We start from the raw sequence: 22,736 nt of genomic DNA, 5'->3' as shown, positions 1-22,736 counted from the left end.
TATGAGTAAAGAACAAGTGAGCATAAAATTCTGTGTGCAGTGAAAGAGTCACTGAATTCCATAGTTAATCAAAACAAAACCTAAAAATCTCTTTTTCTACAAGTGTTCCCAAACACGATTGGCCTTGATGTAAGATGATGTCTGTCATAATTTTCAGAGAATTAACAAATCAACAAAACTTTCAGTTACATTAGTGCATAAAATAACTCTTTAGTACAAGTGAAATATTTTCTCATGCAACACAAATTATTGAGAAACTGTTAATTAAAGGAAAGTGATTGTTTATTTTAGTCATATTATGGAGTGCAAATATTTTGATTTCAGTCATACCTTCCAAATTTAGTGTCTCTAAACATCATTTAGCGAGCAAATGACCAGGTAATTTTTCTGCATGTGACCCCAGCATAGGATGCCATTGCAAAAATAATGATTAGACAGGGGCACGAATTGCACAATCTCATGCTTAGTTACACATTCCACTACATCCAAAACGCAGGAATGAATCACATCACCCCATTGTATTGCAGAAGAACCCCTCCAGCATTTCTCTTAGATGCATTTCAGGGTGTGTGTGTGTGTGTCTGTGTGTCTGTGTGTGCCTACAGGCTCCAACCTGCTCCAGTGTTATTTGCAATATGTACTGATGAAGCTGAAAAGGAGCAGCATGCTGTAAGCCACACTCATTTGCCTAAGCAGAATAAATCACTGCTGGCAGTGAAGTCCACGCCTGTCTGTACGCGCTGAGCACAGGAATAGAGGGGGAAGCAGTGGAAGTGAACACAAAGGAGAGGAGAAAAGGAAAATGGGAAAGTGCAGATGAGGACGGTAGTGGCAGAAAAAAGATGGCAAGCAGAGACAGGGGAAGGAAAGGGAATGCGAAGAGGGAGGAAGCAAAGAAACGGCTATGAGGATGGAAGTGGAACTTAAAGATGGAAAAGATGCACTACTTTATCCACAAACATTTAGGTGATGGGGCAAATCTCCTGCCTGTCTCTTAACTAATAGACCTGTCGCACCACCATCCAACTTAGACCCAGGGGAGTCCCTGTAAAGCAACACACAGCTGCACACCAAGGACACATCTGCTTAGTAACAGCCAGATTTTCATTTCTCATTTTTAGATTTGATGCTGAGGCCACAGTGCATTTACTAGAGGTTAGGTTCACAAGAGGTTTGGTAATTCATTGTGCTCATTCTTGACTGGCACAGGATCAGTTTGGCTGCTTAGCATGTCCAAATGTAATACTGCAACACTCATGGTAAAAAGAAAATACACCCTCTTTAAATTCTAAGGTTTTACATATCAGGACCAAATAGAAATAATGCAGTCCTTAGCAGGTTAGGTAAATACAACCTCAGATGAACTACAAAACATGATATATTACAGGGTGTCATCACCAGTCAGAAGCACTGTGAAAAACTAAGTGCACACTTACTGCTTCAGTAGAAATTAAGCCAGGTGCTGCTAATCAAATGCACTTGATTAATTCATCATCAGGATGTGTGAGCACCTCTCTAAAAGCAGAGGTAAAAAAAAGCAGTTTGCTGCCAATAGCTTTCAGGTGTGTGTTAGTACAATGCCAAGGAGGAAAGACATCAACAATGATTTTAGAGAAGCAGTTGTTGCTGCCCATCAATCCACAAAAGGTTAAGGCCATTTCTGAACAATCAGAAGTCCATCATTCTACAGTAGAAAGATTATTCATAGGTGGAAAACATTCAAGACAGGTGCAAGTCTTTTCGGGAGTGGATGTTCCAGGAAATTCACTCCAACGTCAGACCAGGCAATGCTCAGAGACACTGCAATAAAACCCAAGAGCTACATCTCAACTCTACAGGCCTCAGTTAACATGTTAAATGTGAAAGTTCATGACAGCACAATTAGAAAAAGACTGAACAATTATGTTTGTTAGAAAGTGTTTCCAGGAGAAAGCCTCTTCTCTGTAAAAAGAACATGGCAGCACAGTTTAGGTTTGTTTTTCTACAACAATATCCTTTGGACAGACAAGACTGACCATGTTTGGTGAAAACCAAACAGCATATCTGCCCAAAGGGGGGATGATTTGGGCTTGTTTTGCAGACACAGAGTCAACCATGAACTCCTCTGTATACCAAAGTATTCTACAGTCAAATGTGAGGCCATCTGTCTGACAGCTAAAGCTCGGCCAAAACTGAGTCATGCAACAGGACATGGATCCCAAGCACAACAGCAAATCTGCAGCAGAATGACTAAAAAAAAAAAAAAAGGTGCTGCAATGGCCCTGTCAAACTCCACGTCTCAGGCTGATTTAAATGCTGTGGTGGGACCTTAAGAAAGTTCGCATAAAGAAATTGAAACACTGTAAAGAAGAGTGGAACAGAATTTCTCCACAAAGATGTGAGAGACTGATAAAGTCATACAAATATGATTACTTCAGGATATTTGCTGCTAAAGGTGGTTCTACCAAGTGAATCATGGGGTGTACTTAATTTTTTTACAGACTTCATCTGCATTTTGGTTTAGTTTTTGTTAAATAATTAATGACACAATGTAATATTGCATGTGTTACTGGTCATCTGAGGCTGTATTGACCCAATTTTAAATCCTGATAAGAACTAGATATTTTTTCATTGTCTCCTTATATGTAAAACCTTATTAGTGAAAGAGGGTGTAATTTATACAAAAGGCTACTTAGGTCAATGCCATAATTATTTACGCAGATGGCATTATGCAACTAACCACTTGAAATGAGCAGTGTTTGTACAATACAAACATCAAAACAGTGCAATATCAAATCAAACACCAGACTAAATCTTTTTTTTTAATGATGCCTGGAAAAGTGCTGATGTTTGACAGAAGGTGACACTGACATCACTCGTCTTAAAGAGAATATCAAATCTAATCGGACAGTTTAAAGCAAACGAGCTATGATTTGATTTTAGACTGTATCCACCATTGTGCACTCTTATCATGTACAAGCTTAATATACTACAGCAAATGAAGAGTGGGAAAACAATCCTCACATGCACTTGTGTAAAAAGTATATTGGTCAGCACGCTCAGCGCACACACAGAGCGGGAGGTGTCTTTTTTTTTTCAGTCTATGAACACCCTCACTTACAATAATTGCTATCCTAACTACTGCCCTGGCCACCTGCCTTAAAACTGAAATACACACATACTGTATATGCACACACAGACACAAAGATTATGTGTGAGAGAGATGTTCTTCAAGGTGGCCCCAGAGGGTTAAGGATCAGCAGGAGAAATGTTAATGATTAATTAGATGTTAGAGTTGCTGGTGATTAAAAACATGGAGGACTTTAGAAGGGCCCTGAGACTGGTATGCTGGCATCATTGACTCATCTTTTTCTTCTCTCTGTTACTGTACAGGCATACGCACGCAAGACATAACACACACACACCCACCCACACACTCACTGCCATTAAGAGAGAAATGGGCTGCAAATTAAAACTCTCCTGTGACTGCCAAAAATGTAAGTACAGAACAAGAAAGAGGAGAGACTCAGCAAGGCAGCAAAGGAGGAAGAGACATAGAGATTTGTGCTTGGTGTCAGACTGGGTTTTGGTTCAATTAGTGGATCGCTGTCCTATCAGCCAACCACAGGATGTTCTAATGTCACTTTTGTCACAGTGACTCCTCAGAAAAAGTCCCTTGAGAACAAAATATCATCAAAATTTTTGTCTTCCTGGCTTATATATAGTGACAGGACACCATTATTGTGAAGCGCCTTGAAGTCTTTTTGCAGGTCGTCAGTGGATCATTAGTGTTTCCATATTTATTGAATTAGTGATCTAATCGGCATCCAAAATTCAATTCACTCAGTGATTCAGTCTTTCTGCCAAACCAGGGACAGATCTGAAACACACGCTTACGCTGCTGTTGTAAACTGCACAGACTTTAGAGAGGAGCAATGCACAGACAGTATCACAGAGTAACAGCAATGCTGCAGAGAGTTGTGGAAGTAACGGATGTTCTCCAGTGACCATTGGCAGATGGGCTGATGATCTCCAGCTCCTGCTCAGCTAAATTGGGAACATGAAGTCTGTTCTCTAAATGACCTCCTCATCAACAGGATGCACCCTGCAGTCACTCTTCTGTTCATGAAGACAAGAAGGAACTTTAAAAACATCACTGTTAGCATCATTCACAGACAGAGGCAGCCGAACCAAAACCTACTAAAACTGGCAAATTGCCCCAAAGACTCAGGGCGCGAACACAACATGGACTTGACAAGGGTATCTCTCTATCTCTTCCTCCCCCTTCCACTTTCTCTGTCTATTGATTCCTTCTGAATGGATAAGCATATTGTCTCCTTATCAGTGCACATAGTGCCAGATTCCCTCTCCTGCCTTTCGTTCTAACCTTTAGGGAAGGCGGTCAGACCGTGATTTTATGTTCTGACAGCTGATTTAGGCTAGCCTCGAATTGAAACACATACAATATCAGAGACAGCTTTGGATCAATAGCTGTCTATTCCTAGTTCCTCATTTTGTATGCATACAGAGGTCAATGCTTACCTGATCAATGACTGCAAATACAATTGATCCACAGGCACAGCTTTTACAAATGACAGCTCTAATGTGAAACTAAATTTGCTGCTCACTGTGTGTAAGGATTGACTGTAAAAAGGCTCATGCCACATTTCCCTTCGTGTGGGATGGAAGGAGGTAATGGAGAAAAGATTCCCATGGTAACAAGTAGCAAGCATTAATCCCATCCTACAACTTGTGATGGGGATTGGCAGTTATACTAATAGGTGCATCTTACACACACAATGAAATTATATGAAATTTTTAGTAAAAGTTGCATGATAGGCAGAGAAAAGAAGCATTAAATTGAGGTTTAGCTACTTTGAAAATTGGCTGACACGTCTAAAGGCTTTTTCGACACAAATATGCTGACCTAGCATGATATGTGATTTTTAGAGTTGAAATTAGGTTTATGGTGGTATTTAAAGTCTGCCTCTGTTTATTGTGCATAATGCTGTAAAGGACCTGTTCAGCCAACATTTTAATTTAATCAGAGCTATTTCAGTTATACCTGAAACGCCCTTTTGCCAGTGACTTTGGAAAGGATGCCAGAAAGAGCACGGTCGTTGCCCCCTGTAATGTGGCATTTTTAGATCAGAAACAGAGAGACTGAGTAAGAGAGATAAAAACAGAACAAGAGAAACAACAACGATTTAATTTTATTGTCTCACGATTTGTGATCAGACAGCGTTAACTGTTTTGAAAGTGGCTCCCAGAAGGTCATAACCAAACATTTTGATGTTTTCAGATGCATAGACGTGATATGTAGAATTATTCTGCAGCAGCCTGGAGTTGGTTGCTCGTGATATAAACATGGCACTCACAGTGCATATGCTTAAAACACTTTAGTGCAGCCTATTTCTATTTAGAAGCTGCAGACCGAACACATAATATATTTCCCCTGCCGCCATTAGATAGCTTTAAGCATTTAGTCAACTGGAGAAAAGCTTTTAGAGCTGTTGTTGATGTAGAGGGTGATAAAAGCCATCATGTAACCTAGAGTACAAACTTGCTTTCCTGGCATTATCTCTGCAGTCAGGTTGTGGTGTTGATTTAATTGCAGATATTAATTTGTGGTGTTCAGCATTATTCTATAGCTTCACATTTTTTGAGAAGCTTTTAGTTTGCTCTAACTGGTGATGACGTCAGTGCAAAATTATAGCCAGAACTTCAACTTAGGGTCTTAAGTGCATAGAGCTCTCGTATCACGGTTGTGGAAACGCCGCTATATTGTGTTGCTTGTGCAAGTCTTTCCAGCACCATGAAAATTGAGCCCTAGAAGTCTCCTCACAAATGAGGATGATTTTATAGTTTGGTTCTTGGTTTCCCGTCTTTATTAAAACTAGTCATGACTGCATTATATACTTGTGCATTTCAACAATACATTTTTTTTTCTCAAAGGAATTGCCCTTTCTCTGCACAGTTAGTATGTTCTCTCCTCTACTGACTTGAATAATGAATGTTCCCCTCCAGACTGACACCACACTGAATCCCTGTTCTCTGTCTGTCCGGTATCAGAGAACAGAACGGTCAAGGTAATACGAGCAGAGAGTTTGCTTCCTCTAGATGAGATGACTGCAGCCTTGACTCATACTATCATCTCACATCTCTCTGCCTTGAGTTTGTTTTTCCTGTAATCTTTCGCGTGCGTTCCATCTCTGTGATAGTCGACACACATACACGCAAAACCACATACAGATATGCACATCAATACATGTATACGCACACACCAGACAGATGGTTGGAGCTCTGCTCTGACAGAGGCCAAAGCACAGGGCACCTCCACTCTTCAAAGTCTCTTCGCCTCTCTTCTCGCTGCTTTTTTAAATGCCATCTGTACCCAGGCAAACTAATGTTACTTAAAACAAGGACATTGCATTTTTTTTCTGCCTCTAATTAGAAGCCAGTAGGAAGTTTCTTTCTGTCTCTGCCATATTAAAAAGTCTTTTGGAAAGGCAAGCCTGATCATTTGAAACTATTGGCACGCAGTTGTACATCAAATAAAAATTTTAAAAAGGAGGGGAGATGGGAAAACAGAATACCTGAAAACAACAAGATTTTGTGTATGTATGTGAGCATTGGTGCATGCATCTGCTAGAATGGGCCCACTTACAACTAGAGCTAGAGAAGGAGAGAAAGTGTATGTGTGTGTGTTTCATTACCCAGCAGCCAGGTTTCTCACCTCACTTTTTTCTGGTCCCTCAGAGGAGCAGTCATTTCTCTCTGTCAGTCAGTCAGTGTTTGGGGAAATGATAGTGGGTTTTAGAGAAAGAGCGGCTTTGTTTGGGAAGGAGCAAGCAAGAATAGCACTGTTTCCTTTCATCATCATCCTTTTACTGTCACCTCCTAACATTCTCCTCTATTACCTTTTCTCCTTTTGTCCTTTCCTTCTTTACTCCTCATCCCCCCACCCCCCCACCCTCTCTTTCTCCTTTTCATTCCAGTCTTGCCCATCCCCACCCCCAGCACTCGCTTCTCATCACCCATCCTCTCTCCTTCTGTTTCCCCCTCCCCAGACTGAGGCAGCGTGTTATTAGTAAGGCAGCCAATGTGCCTGTCGGTGTGTGTTAGAGAGAGATAAGCACAGGTAGAGAGAGTTACATAAGCCTCTGTTGATTACTGTGGAGGAGAGGGAGAGCAGAAAAAGAGAGTAAGAGGTAGAGAGAGTGTGAGAAAGACCGATTGGTGTACCTTAGTACGTACATTGTGCTCTAATGTTGCCTGTATGGCTGGCTGGTGGTTGATAAGTAGGCCTAGGCTTCTGGGGCTGGTTGAAAGGACAGTCATTAGGTTAGACTTCCTAGACTGGCAGCTTGCTTCATAGATTGCAAGTTTGTTTTTGTTACACTGTTTAACTAGAGAAAATAAACCTTCTCAAGGTTTATTACACTAATATGGCATGACAGAGTGGTAAAAACAGAACTGGTGCATGGATTTAAGAAGCTGTTTTTATTTAAAACCCGTTCATTAATCACATCTTGAAGTAGTTTTTTTTCCCTTTTCTTAAAAACACCTGAATTAGTTTGTTCATTTTAAGTTATTAATTAGTAATTATAATAAGTAATTATATTCTATATGTTTTGCTAAGGAGCAAACCCAATAAAGAACCAGTGCTGCACCATATTACCTGTATAATGAGCATTTGTAGTTTGGTCCTCTGTGCGAGAGCCTTCCATTATTGTCTAAAACAGTTAACATTTTAATGATCCACACCGTTTGACTGGATCATTTTTCTTCCCTGTCGTGAACACATGCACTGTAGTTTATTTTGGGCAAATCCTAAATACACCATACTGCTGCAATAAGTACGGACTAGCTTTCCAGTGTGTATTAATCCACTGCTGAATATAATCCCCCACAATTACATCTTTTAGTTCTTGTTGAAAAACACCTCCTAAAAACTGCAGAGTGCCGTCGTTTTAGGAAAATACTTTATATTTGTGACACAAACCCTAGAAGAAATGGGTTTTGGGCTCTGTGTCGCAGTCAGGGTAGGAAGGTTGAAAACTACTGAGAGATGCGCATATTGTGGGTTTTGATATTTTAATTGAATTTTCCGAAATAAGGAAATCTGAGAAATTTAATCCTTATCATTTCACAAGGCTGTGGCGATCTAACAGATGTTAAAGTGAAGGCTGTCTTACTCTCACAGTAATTGGATTCAGAGCACATTTCACATATGGAGTATTTGACACACCAGTGGAATGTTTGGCGAACTTATGGCAGTACATTCAGTATTCAACACATTGAGGTATTATGAGGACTCTGAACATTAAAGCTTGTCTTCATCTTGCTGTGACTTCATTCTGTTTCATTATCTGATATGTGAACATGCTTGACTGACTTGTATTCCCAACATGTGAATTACTTAAAACAGCCCACAGACACAAACAGGAACAAGTCGAACATGAGCACACTTGTGCATATGCACACATTTTGCTTGGCAAAATTATGGATGATGAGGTTTCCTGCCAGCTGACCTTTCTAACCTTCTTACAATGCTACTCAGCAACCTCAAGGACAAGAGTAGCTGGTGCATACTTAAAACAAACAACAGAATACGCACAACAAATATTTTTTCTGTTTCGCTCCCATACAAACGCTGTGCATTTGGTCACACTCCATTGAAAGTGGTCATGGGCATCTCCAGTCCTCTTTCCACACTTCATTCTTAATAGCACCTCTTCAAGTCATCACATAAATATCTGTGTGCAAACGTGAATGTGTGTTTGTGTGTTTGTGTCGGGCCTTCATCTGTATGCCAAGCGTTTGTCTGGAGGCCCTCCAGCAAGAACCGGCTTAGAAGGAGCTCAAGGCCAAACAAGTGTGAGGATTAAAGGACGAATAGAGTCCTCTCTTCTGCTCTCGTCTCAGTGGAGGAAGTGAATGAGCAGTGCTCTCCTCTTTCGCAACAACCGCTGAGGTGCCCTGAGCAAGACTCTTGGAGTTGCCAGTGCCTTACAGCAGTAGATTGTTAGAAAATTAGGGTTATCCCAGTTATCAAAGCGAAGTAAGGCACTGGGGACATTTAAATGCAGAGTGTCCATTAACAAAAACAGTTACTTACTACACCTCAGAAACAGTTGCAGTGTTCCCCCTTTGTGTAAAAACTACTATAATATGCAAAGAAAGCTGTAGGAACAGCAGAGGCTGTTACTTGCGCTGTACATCCCATTAGAATTTTCCTGCTTCTGTCCGGGGAGAGGGGGGGTGGAAAGGTTAAAAAAAAATAAGAATATAAAAAACATCTTTCATAAATTAGGAGTTAATGAGTTCATCCACCAAACATAAGGAATATGTTGTGGTTCAAGTCTGAGCACAGCAGTGCTTGCTTGGTCAGTAAATAACTCTGAGATACGAGGTCTCTGTGTACATGTTGCAAAATCAGACAGTTGTTGCTTATATAGTTTTTTTTTTTTTTTAAACAAATTGCAAAAGTAAACAAATTATGTTACAATACAGAGAGCAAATTAATTTTGAAAATTATTTTTATATTGCCATTTTTTCACAAGTCATGTTTTTGCTGCTACAAGAGGACACTGATCATCACAGTTTACTGCAATTGAGCTCCTTTTGTTGTGGTGACAGCTAAGAAAATATTTCCAGTACGGTATTTGAAAGAGGTAAGAAAATTGCAGAGAATATGCAAATCAGTTGCCTAGTCCCTAAGTAAAAAAAAAAAAGAGGTAAAGCTACGGTGCAGTAAATCCAGAGTACAGTCACGTTTATATATTGGGTTAAATTTGAATGTTTATACCAAATTTCAGTAGTCACATTAAAAAAAAACTGACTTATAAGAAGATAAGTAATTTTTAATGAATGATTTGCTTTTGAAGAGTGTTTTTATCTTTCTGCTTGGCTGGAAAATAAATAACCTTCTGGTGCTTGTCTTTGGAGAAAAAAAAAGAGAATAAAGGAGTGAGATGGTCAAGGTGCTTAACACAATAAGAATTCAGGGGAGTGAATACCATGAGACAAGCCAACAGGAAGTAGAGGGCTGGCATGAACAAAATGTGGAATAACAATAAGGAGTGCCTTTTAAGTGTGTGAGAGAAAGACTGCACACAATGATGCTCAAACACAACATTCCCCTCTTTCTTACTTCCTCTCTTTTATTCAGCCTCAGTCACATAGACATGCCTGTGTGCACACAGTATTATGTAAATAGTATCTTCAGCAGAGTGCTGCTGTCATTGTGTGAGCATCCTCTGGGCCATCTAGGCAGCCTCATTAAAATAAGGCTCAGCATCCATTAATAGATACCAGTACACATGTGTACACATACACATGTACACATATAGGCATGCACACTTAGTAATGCACACAATGCTCCAATAAAGGACCCCCCGGGAAGCTTCTCTAAATGTTCCTCTCAGGTGGCAGTCAAAAATATCTCCAAGGAAACAGCTCAAATGTCACTAAGAACAATGCATGAGGAGCGTGTGCGGGGTGACTGAGGCTGGAATGAGCGCGGCAAAAGGCTTGACTTTGTGGCTTTAAACAGACTCTGGGTCAATGCCACAGTGCAGCCTTATATGATCAGTCTGTAGCTGGAGTGTATGTGTATCTGTGTGGGTATGTGTGTATTTCTTTTAGCATTATGTTATTAGTCAGAACCATTAATTTATACAAAGAATCAAAGCACAAAACCATTAGCACACAGCTTGGCAATTAAAATTTTCTGCAATTCATTACTAATTTTCTAGTCTTACTTCACAATTCATTACTTTAACTTACTGTTCTATGTTGCTTTAACTTTTTTCTTATTATCATTTTGTATTTTGTTTCTTTTTTACATTGTGAAGCATGATATCATTGTTTGTATAAACCAGAATAATGGGATCTCTAAATAGGAGTTCCTGTGCAGAATTATGTGTTTAATGTTGCTGCACATAGAAAACACAATATTAGCACAGTGAACCTTCTGTCCAATACCTGTAAAGTAAAATGGGGCCCCGTTTGTTTGTGATCTGCTGGCCCCGCAGGTGGCTCCAGAGGTGTTGGCTTCATCCGCTTTGATAAGAGGATAGAGGCTGAGGAGGCCATCAAGGGCCTGAATGGCCAGAAGCCATCGGGTGCTGCCGAACCCATTACGGTCAAATTCGCCAACAACCCCAGTCAGAAGACCAGCCAAGCTCTTCTGTCACAACTCTACCAGTCCCCCAATCGCCGGTACCCTGGCCCCCTTCACCACCAGGCTCAGAGGTTCAGGTGAGTACTGGGGGAGGGCATGAAGATGATCATGGAGGAGAAGGTGGGGAAAGAGACAGGATTGGGAGGGAAAGGTTTTAGGCAGTATAGCCACAATATTTATTTATATCACTTTATATGATGTGTATAATGCAGAGTTTCCAAACTTTCACCACTGACCCAGTATAAAGTCTTTTAATATTTAAATTGTGGTGAGCCCAACAAAATTCCCAGATGAAGTGGAGTGGCTGGTCCACTGTTCAGTATGAGCAGCCTAATTTTTATCAAAGATGTGAAGAGCCATTTCAGGTGCCCCTGGTTCTAAAGGCAAAGGTTTTTCTCTGTTCATCTCATTTAATTAATGTGATTATGTTACATGAGTCACTGTTGGAGTGCTATTAAAGATGGACAAAAGTTCAAAAGAGCAGCAGCTGCATTATAAAACACCTGCTTGTTTGTTTGTTTTTCTAATAAAAAGCCACAAGAGCCAAATTTGTATACATAAGAACAAAAGTTGAGAAGTTATCCACACCTACCAAGTTGTTTGTATTAACACACAGTGCTTATGTCATGTGTTCATCTAAAGATTGTGCTCTTGAGAAAATGTATAATGTATTTTAAAGCCCAAATTAATTCATTTTCAGGTAAAATTTGGAATAAGTGGAAGCCTGGGACGGTGGGCATCTGCTATAAAGTGATGGAAAATACAATTTCTTAATCATTTGGCTAATTTGACTGAAAAACCTGCATTAATAGAAAAAGTAATAAAATAACAGGATTTCAGAGACTGAAATATACTTCCTGGAACCAGCGGCACCTCCTCCTTCCGGGCTCTTTTCCAGAGATATTTTAAAGGAGCAAACTGAAAAACAAAGTGTAGATATAATACAGTACAATCAAGAACATGATTGGGCCATCTGCTCACAACGTTGGGGATCTCCAGTTTAAGTTGATCTGCTTGTGTAAAATCAAAGGAAAGTCAGTTGAGTATTTACTACAAAGCTTCACAAACAGCCGTACTTTGTGCATCATATAATCTGAAACTAAAATCTGAGTGATTTAATGCCTGCTGATCAGTTATCAGTCTTAAACATAATGGTGATATTTCTTGGTCAACGTGACAATCAGTGCGGTCAATCTAGGAAACATGTCTGCTCCAGACAACAGGCCTGATTTGGAAAACACGTGCACCAAATGCCCATCGGTACAGAAACTTCGATATCTCATTGGCCACTGCTGTATGTAGCTGCAAAGTGTCTGTGTGTGTGTCCGAGGACTGGAAATTTTTGGCAAAATGATTGTTCATAAAAAAAAAGGCTGAATTGTTGTTTTATCAGACATCGCAATTATTCATGCTCTCTAGATAAGGAGTTACCCTACACTTCAAAATTTATCTCACATTTGGGGTTTGATATGCGTCTGGAAGGTCATCAATTTTATGAAATTCAGTTTGCTATAAAAAAAAAAACTAAAATCTATTGACCCATAGCAAAACATTTACCTTCCAGGTATCCTTATTTACATCAGTCAGTTCAGCTTTTGTGTGTTTCTCCAACATACTTCTGTATTCTGCTGTAATTATAGGTAAGCCCAGCTGGTCTCTTTTTTGTTGTTGTTGTTGTTTTGTTTTGATTGTATAATTAATTCATTAATGAAACAGGAAAGACATTTTTTTGTTTGTTTGTTTTCTGCACTTGAGTCAAGGGAAGAACATCTAATCACTTCATCCATATACCCCAAATGATCATCCTCTTCTGCAGGGTGGACAGTTACCATTATACACTCTGCCTTTGGCCCTTTGACAGCTGGGATAGGCTCCAGCCCCCTGCAACCCTGAATTGGATAAGCAGAAGAAGATGGAAGGATGGGCTCTAGGGATAAGAAAGAATCAAAGTGGTTTCCTGTCTTTGACACAAATTTTTTCAACTTTACACACTTTGGGGCAATGTGTGTTATTCAATAACTAGTATTGTGTTTAATTTCTCACATTTATAACAAAGCAAATTTCATGAAAATGGGTTCAGAACTAAGCAGCTGAGGTCTTTTTATAGTGTGTACGATAACTATCCAGACACACATCAAGTCACACACATGATATGTGTTTCTATAACTATGGTAACAGTTACATTCAGAGAGCATGAGTCATCGCAGTGTCTGTGTTACAACAATGCTGCACTTTTTCTCCTGTGAACAGTCATTTGGCAAAAGCATCCTTTGAACAACAGGTGTGAGCCTTGCACCTGGCGCAGGTGTCCGTAAGTCAGTGAGAGCTCTGCGTGGGTCCACCCAGATCAGAGAGAAACTGTTCATAAGAGACTGTGGGGTTCTGTCGTTCACAGCTACATGTTTCCCCTCATTTCATCATGCTGCCATCATATCGATGCTTCCCAGCATATTCCCCATCGGGCCTGGGCAAAAACATGCATTAGGAATATAAGTCTTTTTTCTTAGTTTTCATAAAAGAAAAAGACACATTTTAACTTCTAGGTTTTGTCCTTTGCATGATATGGTCCTGTTGATGGCAAACCAGAATGATTTGTGCACTGTCTTGGTATCAGTGCACAAATCATATATATATATATATATATATATATATATATATATATATATATATATATATATATATAGATAGATAGATAGATAGATAGATAGATAGATAGATAGATAGATAGATAGATAGATAGATAGATATATATAGATAGATATAGATAGATATATATACAAGCTATTATAAATGCTGCATAAGTCTGTGCCTGCATTAGCAGCCAGAATTATTCAAGAGACTAATGCCTTAAATCCTGTCAGCGGAGGGCCAATCAAAACAAATCATTACAAAATTAATATCAGCATTTCAATTTTAGCCATATTTCAGCTGAGCAAAATTAATATTATCTTCATGTCTTTAAAAAAAAGTTTTTGCCCAGGTTAGTAATCTTAACACCAAACCATGACTAAACTTTTAATATATAGTAGTTCATACACTGTGTTGCATCCTACCCAGCCATATGCTGCCATTTAAGTCACAGACATCCTTTGGAAATTTAAATATTACTGCACCTAAAGCTAGTTTGAGCTTACTCCTTAAGATCATGTTACTGTACCTTTCACCTCAATAACCAAAAACAAGACAGAAACAAGTGATTGTACACCACACTATCATAAGATCCAACAAGAATGTTACAGAATATGTGCTTACACAATTTCCTCTCTTTCAATAACACTAAGCCGTTCGTGCTGTTTATTCTCCATCAAAGTCAGAGCTTGGAAGGTATTTTTCTTCTGGAGCGGCTTCCCTGGTGTGACACCTGAGCGATGTAGCGTGGCTGTGTGTCTGTGATACGCCAAGCCAATTTACAGGCTCTGCAGGAGAGCTGTCGCTTCTCATCACAACTCACAACCACAGGACACTTCCTCAGTGTGTCCCTGTGCTCCTGCTCTGTGCTCCCGAGCCCTTCACCGAAAACCTCAACACTTTAAATTTGTGCTTGATATGCGCGGTTTCCCCCTTTTTTTTTTAACTAAATTTAAGTAGGACTAAGGACAACAACTGCAGAACAACTGATCTATTCTGTAAAATAAAATCTATTATAGATTGTAAAGTTGAGACTCCTGCTTGTTTTACTTTCTGAGAATGTGCTGCTGCTCTTAAGATCTAAGTTAAAAAAATATCCTCTTGGCAGAATACAGTACAATCCTGCTGCAGCTATAATTACATCTGTGTTGTGTGAGTAAATCACGTGGGCAGGAGGTAACGCAAGTTAATGTATAATGTGCTTGTATGGTCCTTCTCCAAGACAGCAAACATAATCGACTCAAGCACAGTACACGAAGCCCTAGATCCCGGCTTGTTTCCGATCCTCTGTCGTTAACTAATGGTACTAATTAGCAAATTAGCCTTATTATATCCAGGGCAGGAGCCAATTTTAATTGAACAGATTTTTTGTTTCAGAAAAGAAAAGACAAAAACACCCATTCCACCATTAACATGCATTGACAGACAGCACAAAAGCCCTATTGTTTGCATCCAGCTTGGAGAGGCAGTGTGAAAAGCTGGCAGAGTGTTTGCGTGGTGAGCTTGCATCAGTGTGGATTCGTACATGTTTGAGAGAGAAAGGAGAGTGAGAGAGTGTGTTAGCAGCAGGTTGTTTTGTTGTGGCCCAACAGCCCATCGGCCAGCAGATGTCTTCATGCTCCCAAGCCTGGAGCGTCTCTCCTCTGAGCATCCTCTCCAATTGACTCATTTACCCACAAAGCAGGCTGCTCGTTCCCTCCCCACGTAATGAGCTAATTACTGTTTTAATGATTCCGTATATCTTTTTCTCCACTTTTGTTCTTTGTTTTAGAGCTGCTTTTGTACTTCGTGGTAATTTTAAGTGAGAACAGTGCTACAATGCAGACACACCGTGAACCCAAATAATAAGGAGGTCTATCATTTTACTCGGGAGGTTTATGTAAACTGTGAAATAGTTAGGTAAATTACCTCCAATGCAGGATTTCAATGTAGGCCACCACATTATCAATTTATTTACACCATTTCAAAGTCACTTAAACAATTATATTTTAAAATTACTGCATTTAATTAATTTGTGAAATAAGATTTTTAAGCACAGTCACGTTAGTGATCTTTAATCCTGTGCCTCAATACTGAGAGTTCTGCAGTATTTTTCATTTATGAGATAATGAACTACAATTACCTGGCATCCTGGTGTTATACTGTCACTGATTAGAAGATTACTAATCTGTTATCTCTAACAAGCAAAGTAAATTTAATTTAACATGCTTAATACAAATAGTATTGAGATTATTTTTATAAACGCTATTTATTACACACCTGCATGTTCTACTGACCTAACTGTAGTCAAATAATCATGTATGTTTAAATATGTATATATAGTATATATCTCAAGACAGTGATAATGTTGTCTTAAAGAGTTGGTAATATTATAGAAGATTTTTTTAAATAAGACTTCAATGTTCTCTAAAATGTACACTGCATAGAACATTGTGTGCATGTGTGTGTTTGTATTTGTGCAAGAAAGCAAAAGCTCTGTGACTGAACGAGAAAAGGAGAAACAACCCTGACAGTCGAGTCAAAGTCAGAGAGTTTGTAGTGTTTTCAAGAGGAACGAGGCGTCGCTGGCCAGCTGTTGCTCAATAAGCCGTTGCCCCTGTCCATTAGGCCAGAGGAGTTAATAAGACATGAGACAGGCCAGACCCAAGTGAGGAATGAAGGTCATTGAGTCACCAAGCAGACTGCATCCATCCAAGAGGGCCAACATTTCATACAGCCCACAGGTTTCTGAAGCCCAGCTCACAGAGAGACACACACAGAGCCTGCCTGGTCCTTAAACAACACACTGTCACGCGCACAAATTGTAGTTTACCCCAGATGACTGCAATGACTGTAGCTCACAGGCTGAAATTATTACAAAACCAGAACATCTCCCCAAAACTAACCCTTTTAGACAGAGGACACCCTCTGACTAACACGCTGCCATTCCACCTGACCTGTTAGCACTTAACAGGTTGACCCCAGCCACAAAGAGAGCATTCACAATTTCATGGCTAGTTTAACATTCAGTTGTGTTTTTTTGTTTTTCCACTGCATAGAAACACTACTAATCATCGTCACCTCTCTCACTCACCATCATTCAAATGCCAAACCATTACACTGACAGAACTCTGGATCATTTCCTGCCATCTCAAGTGTTCTCTTAATCGAGTTAACACAAATTAAGGAGCATAGAACCTGAAAATAAATTTTCATTTACCTCCATCATAATAAACCATGAATGTGGTGTCATAAATTGTATGGATACCCACATGCAATTTCAAAGGTGTAGAACAAGACAGTGATTTGTAATTGTGTAGCATTGTGGCTAGGCTATAACACTAGTATAGCCTAGAGCAATGCCATGCTCACATACTGCCTGCCCTTAGTGTTATGGGTGTAACTGTAATACTGAACTGTGATCAGTCCACTGCTGTAGTCTTGTATAAGAATTAAATGGTCGCACCTACAGTAATGTTAACGTGCCTCTAACAGTCATTAGCAGGGCTATGCTGAAGCCTATGAAGAAGCTCAGTGGCTGGCTGACCAAGTGCAGAGCATAATGATTGTACTGTAGATTCACTGATTAACTGATGATAGCATTTTCTGGTGGGGCTCCTCAGTGTAATGGACCAACTATAGATGGGTTTGTTTGTTCTTGAGTGAGGAGGGCCATGCAGTTCCTGCAGGGACTTAACATTAGTTCCATTGAGTGAGTCGACCATCTGCCCACCATTAACCCCAGAACCCTCCTTCTCTTTACAGGCTGGACAATTTGCTTAATATGGCCTATGGCGTAAAGAGGTAATTAAAAACTTCACCCAATGCCAGATGTCCATGTTGACTCAATGATTTTTCAGTATTCTTTTTTCAGTTCTTTTTTTTTTTTTTTTTAACCCCGTTTTTGTTTCCTTGCATTTTTGCAATCACTTTGCGTTTGAAAATTCGTTCAAGGTCAACTGCATTCTTGGTTCTTTGATTTGTTTGTTGTTTTTTTCCCGTCAGCTTCAGTTGGCTTTCAAACCTTCCCAACCACTTAAAGTGTTTAAAAAAAAAAAAAAACCCAATCAGCCTTGTTTTCAGTGGTGATGAATTTGCTTTGTTTTGATTATGACAAGTGCTGGTGTTGTTTGGATTGTTTTGAGTTGTTTCTATGTACTCAACAGATTTTGTTCTCTGGTGTAAACTTTCTAATTTCTAGGTGTGTGTTTTTTCTCCTGGATTCAGGTTCTCCTGCCTTGTCACCTTGTAACTATAGCTCGGTCTCTCTTTAGAATCAAATTTTTAATTTGTCACTGAGAATGTTTGAAGATTTCCTTACTTCAGTGCTATAATTAATCATTTTGTGCATCAGCTACAACCTATGTACACAATCCTGTGTGATTTACAAAAATGAAATATATATATCCATAAAGTAGCACTAACAGAATTAAGAAAATTTTAACTAGGACTTATGATAAGGCTAAATGAACCTGGATCCCTGCTGGAAACAGGAAACGCTGTTTCACTGCAGACGGCTCCAGCTTTGCTCAGCACTGCTCTGCTCAAACTCCTTCCTTTCGCCTCCATGTTTCATTTTGCTTTCTCGCCACCATAGGTGTTACATAAACCAGAGCAGCAGCCACTGTGGTGATAGATGTTCCATGTGCTGACAGTGGCACCTTGCATGTTGCAAGCACAGGGGGCATCATCAGTCAGTCAGCTTAGCAACTCAAACAGAACCAAAGGTTTAGCTCAGGATAAATTTTTTGCAAGTTCCTCTAAAAACCTGTAATTTTGTCAAATGAGAAAATCTTTTTACAGAATAACACTATGATAATGATGCAATATGACATTCAAAGGTTTAACCCTCTCCAGTAAGCACTTTAGCCTCACTCTGAGCCTTTACATAATTTTCTAAAGGTGAAAATACGTGTCTGATTTAGCTGTCCTGATTGCAAAGCATGTCATCAAGTTGGAAGTGTTTTTCAGTGATCTGGGGCTGTTATTTGAAAGGATAGAGAAGAAAAGTGTTAAGAGCTGGAAATGGTTTAGCTTTAGAAAGGACAGAATAGATATCTGGTCAGCTACACAGTTGCTATGCAACCCATGGTCTTGTCTGTAACATTGGTTAGTGCTTGGTCCCGCTCTGGTGGGTACGCTTGCATACACGCTTACACCCATATCCACACATACATACAGGCACACTCGTTTCCACATTCACAAATCCAGTTTAAGCTAGCCTTCATGTAGTCACAAACCTCACACTCTCCAGCTTTTACTTACAATTCACATCAAGTTTTTTTTAAATCCATCAGGAGAGGCCTGAATGTGATTGAGCATGTCAGACAATGTATCAATGTAATAAGGCCTTTTTTAAATTCCACCTGCTTCCTCCCGAAGAATCACCAAGATAGTGAGGCCCTATGATTTGGTCCTACAGTGGCAGTAAATTATAAATAATTAAAAAAAAAAAACTTGTATCAAAGTGTTGGAGATTCATAGCTATGAATCCATTTCATCTCATCTTAACCATACAGTGATATTTACTAATTTTATCTAATCGTAAATATGCAGGGAACAGATGTGGAGAGCTCCTACAGTCGATGATCTTGATACCCTGAGGCTAGTATTAGCATTCAAAACAAACACAAAGCCCAGAAGCAAACTCTGCATGACCAAAGTCATGCAGGAAGGTCATAGAGATTGACCATATATAGTTGCTAGAAAGAGAAGGCTCTGGGCCCCAAGCAGCAAGCAACGCTATCGATCAGTGCCACGAGCTCTGGAATAGAACAGATCAGAACACTCTGCAGGAGGGGAGAGGGGGGAGGAATACACTTTGTACCTTAATGCCACTGGGCTGTAAAGTGCTTCCATTTTCCATTTAGTTTGCTCCCTCTTCCCTCCCTCTTTTTCCTTAAGAAAGCAGCTGTCTCTGAGACAGCTGCAGCAAAGCGGAAATCTCAATTAAAGCACTCCCAATAATGCCTATAGTCGTTTCTTGAAGAGAGGTGGCATAAGAAATGAACCTTTTTATCTCATTTACCTTTTATTTAAAAGTGGGGGTGTTTTTTTTTCTCCTTTCCCTTTCCTTTGAGCGGAAAGGCAATTAAGTGAAGTCAACTGAGGATTCAAATCTCTTGCATCACAAGAAAGAGGAGAAGATTATGAGGCGAATGAGAACAGATTTAGCAGGCTGGTGCATGATCTTTCATGAATTTCTAGCAACAGTTTTAATTCAGCAACTTCCTGCAATTTAGCACCTAAAGGAGCCACTCAAGGGCACAAAGAGAAAACCTTCATCTGCATCTCCTTCAGCAAAAATATAGCACAGCACACACAGCACTATCATCATTCCTGACAGGAGACCTTTCAGAACAGAAGAGCTCTAGGAGGATTTAGTGGCAACTTAGCAAACACGTGTAGAAACTCTTGGCATATTTGCTCATACATCCATTTACAGTTCATCCAGGTTTATCTTATCTGGTGTGGTTTGGCTTGGAGATTAGTGGCTTGACCAGGAAAACTGGCTGTAGAGAGTAGTGTATCGTGCGGGTGAGCATTATGGCAGGCTTTTTGAGTTAGAAGAACTCTGTTTTTCAGTGGCCATGGCAATTTCATGTACAGTAGCTACAGACACCATTTCTCTGTATGCCTTAACTTGCCCAGTTAACACTTGCTGTTTTCTCTGTTTTTTTGTTTTTTTTCTTTTTCCTCCCAACTATGCCTCTTCTCTCAGGTTTTCGCCTATCACTATTGACAGCATGACCAGCCTGGTTGGCATGAACATCCCCGGGCACACGGGCACCGGTTGGTGCATCTTTGTGTACAACCTGAGCCCAGATTCAGATGAGAGCGTGCTCTGGCAGCTATTTGGGCCGTTCGGCGCAGTCAATAACGTTAAGGTGATCCGTGACTTCAACACCAACAAGTGCAAAGGCTTCGGCTTCGTCACCATGACAAATTACGATGAGGCGGCGATGGCCATTGCCAGTCTCAACGGCTACAGGTTGGGCGACCGGGTCTTGCAAGTCTCCTTCAAGACTAACAAGACACACAAGTCCTGAACTTTAACAGGTAGAAGCAGTTGCCTCGCGACTTTGTCTGCTCCAAAATTGCCCCCAACCCCCCCTACCCCCACCTCCACCCATCCCTTAGCCCCTTCAGTCACTACCACTACCACCCTACTACAGCCATCCAACACAGCAAACTTCAACCGGAACACAAAGCAACCAACAAACCATCAAACAAATTGAACTAGAAATGGCTTATATTATAACTTTGGACCTATAAGCCAATGTTGCCTAAGTATTACAAAAATGAAATGATGAAAATGTTCACGAGTTTTTGGAAGCTCCTGTGATAAAGCAGGCTTCTCTTTGTTGTATATTCTTTCTGTTTGTTGTGGTTGTTACAATGTTTTTCTCTTCTGTGTAAACAGTAGCAAATCCCTGTATCCCCTTATTTCAGAGAAGAGAACGTCCTTTTTTCGATTGGAACCTTTTCTCTGTCTTGATTCAGGATTTGTTTTTCTTTTGTAAATCCGGATCCACTGTCGTTAGTATTATGAACCTCCCGGTCTAGTAAATGGGAGGCGGCTCTTTTTTAAATTGGTAAACCATTCATTCATTTTTAGTGTGTATTTAAAAGCGTCCCCTTATCAATTATATATGGGATTCCACAATCCCGGTAACTCTGATGTAGAAAAAAAAAGAATTTCTAACATTGTTTTTGTTTTGTATCGCAAACAAAACATAATGTCTTTCCTCACTTGGGGTTCAGGGAGATGGGGCAAGGGAGGGGATGGGTTAGCTTTCCTGATGACACGTTAAGTAATTTAAGAAAAAAAAAATAACACTGTTGCCAAAGAGAAGATCTCTTTGCTTGAAAAAAAAATGCATTTAGAAAAAGATAAAAATAAATAGAAAGATCTATTTTTATAAATGATAATTAAAATAATAATTATTGAAGAATTTTTACAAGAATCTGGATTTGAAAAAAAGAGAAAAATATTTTGACTGGCTAATTAGGGGGGGCCGGGGCGGGTGGGAGGGGGCACCACCTTGTCTTGTCGTTCTGCCGTGGTACTTTATAGGATCAAAGGTTGTTTTTTGGGGAATCCAAGTCGGTAGTGATTTTGTAGATGGAAGGTTTTGTGAAAAAAGGATGCAATCTGAGGCAGGTGATTTTGGTAATTTTTCACATATGTACTAGTGCATAATTATTCAGCGATACCCAAAAGGGAAGGGAGAGGGGTCTTTCCAAGGCCTAACTATCCTTACAGTCCAGAGCCCAAAGCAAGAAGACCCTTTGTCCACTTGTTTTCCTGTTTTTGTCATTAGTCAATATGGGATCTCAGTAAATAGATATATACACATCTATCCATTTAGAAGCATACTATACATTATCTATATCATTTTCTTCGCTCTGCGTTTGTGAACTTACATTTGAAAAGAACTTCCTTTTAGCGATCAACAGTAGGTGCTATACTACATTATTCACATATCTTAAATATCCAAGTTTGTTGTTCTATGTGTTGTTTAAAGAAAAAAAAAATACTTCGATGTTGGCATTGAATTGAGCTGCTGTTATTTGTTTAATATTTGTTTAATGTTGGCCCAGAAATCTGGTCAGACTATTTCTTTACTGAATAATTAGATTTGACGAATTTGGGCCTTGTAAGAATCACTGAACAAATTTTTTTAGTTAGTAAATTTTTTTTTTCTTTTTTAAATTTCTTTACTTAATTTTTATTTTTTTGGCTTGCTGACTTTTAGGTTACTTGCTGAGCGTGAAACGTTTGTCAAAACTTAATGATGATTAGCTAGTTCCGTTAGTCTAGATATTTGTTTCCTTAAAAAGGATCTATGACAACTGTGTCTTTATTTGCTGTGTACAAATAGATGATATATATAAATATATATATAGTCTACATTTGTTTTACAATATCTACTGTACTATCTGAGTTGTCACTGTTCTT

The 22,736-nt window shown here is 39.5% G+C and overlaps 1 protein-coding gene across 8 annotated transcripts in view; it reads left to right on the top strand.

The window, feature by feature from the left end:
* Positions 1–21,630, top strand: part of elavl4 (ELAV like neuron-specific RNA binding protein 4) — a 71,034-nt gene extending 49,404 nt beyond the window's left edge. Inside the window, exons 6-8 of one of the 8 annotated variants that reach the window (XM_030727886.1) lie at positions 11,010–11,244; positions 17,540–17,578; positions 20,496–21,595. In XM_030727886.1, the coding sequence (XP_030583746.1) occupies positions 11,010–11,244; positions 17,540–17,578; positions 20,496–20,823 (602 nt within the window). In that variant the 3' untranslated portion in view covers positions 20,824–21,595. Of the gene's footprint in view, positions 1–11,009; positions 11,245–17,539; positions 17,579–20,495 lie in introns of all 8 variants that reach the window. The other 7 variants (XM_030727891.1, XM_030727892.1, XM_030727893.1 and 4 more) reach the window with 7 other exon arrangements.
* The last annotated feature ends 1,106 nt before the right edge of the window (positions 21,631–22,736 follow it).

The sequence above is a fragment of the Archocentrus centrarchus genome, chromosome 4 (assembly GCF_007364275.1).
Source record: "Archocentrus centrarchus isolate MPI-CPG fArcCen1 chromosome 4, fArcCen1, whole genome shotgun sequence".
In the NCBI taxonomy this organism is placed as follows: Eukaryota; Metazoa; Chordata; class Actinopteri; order Cichliformes; family Cichlidae; genus Archocentrus; species Archocentrus centrarchus.
This window is presented reverse-complemented; position numbering and strand designations above follow the sequence as displayed.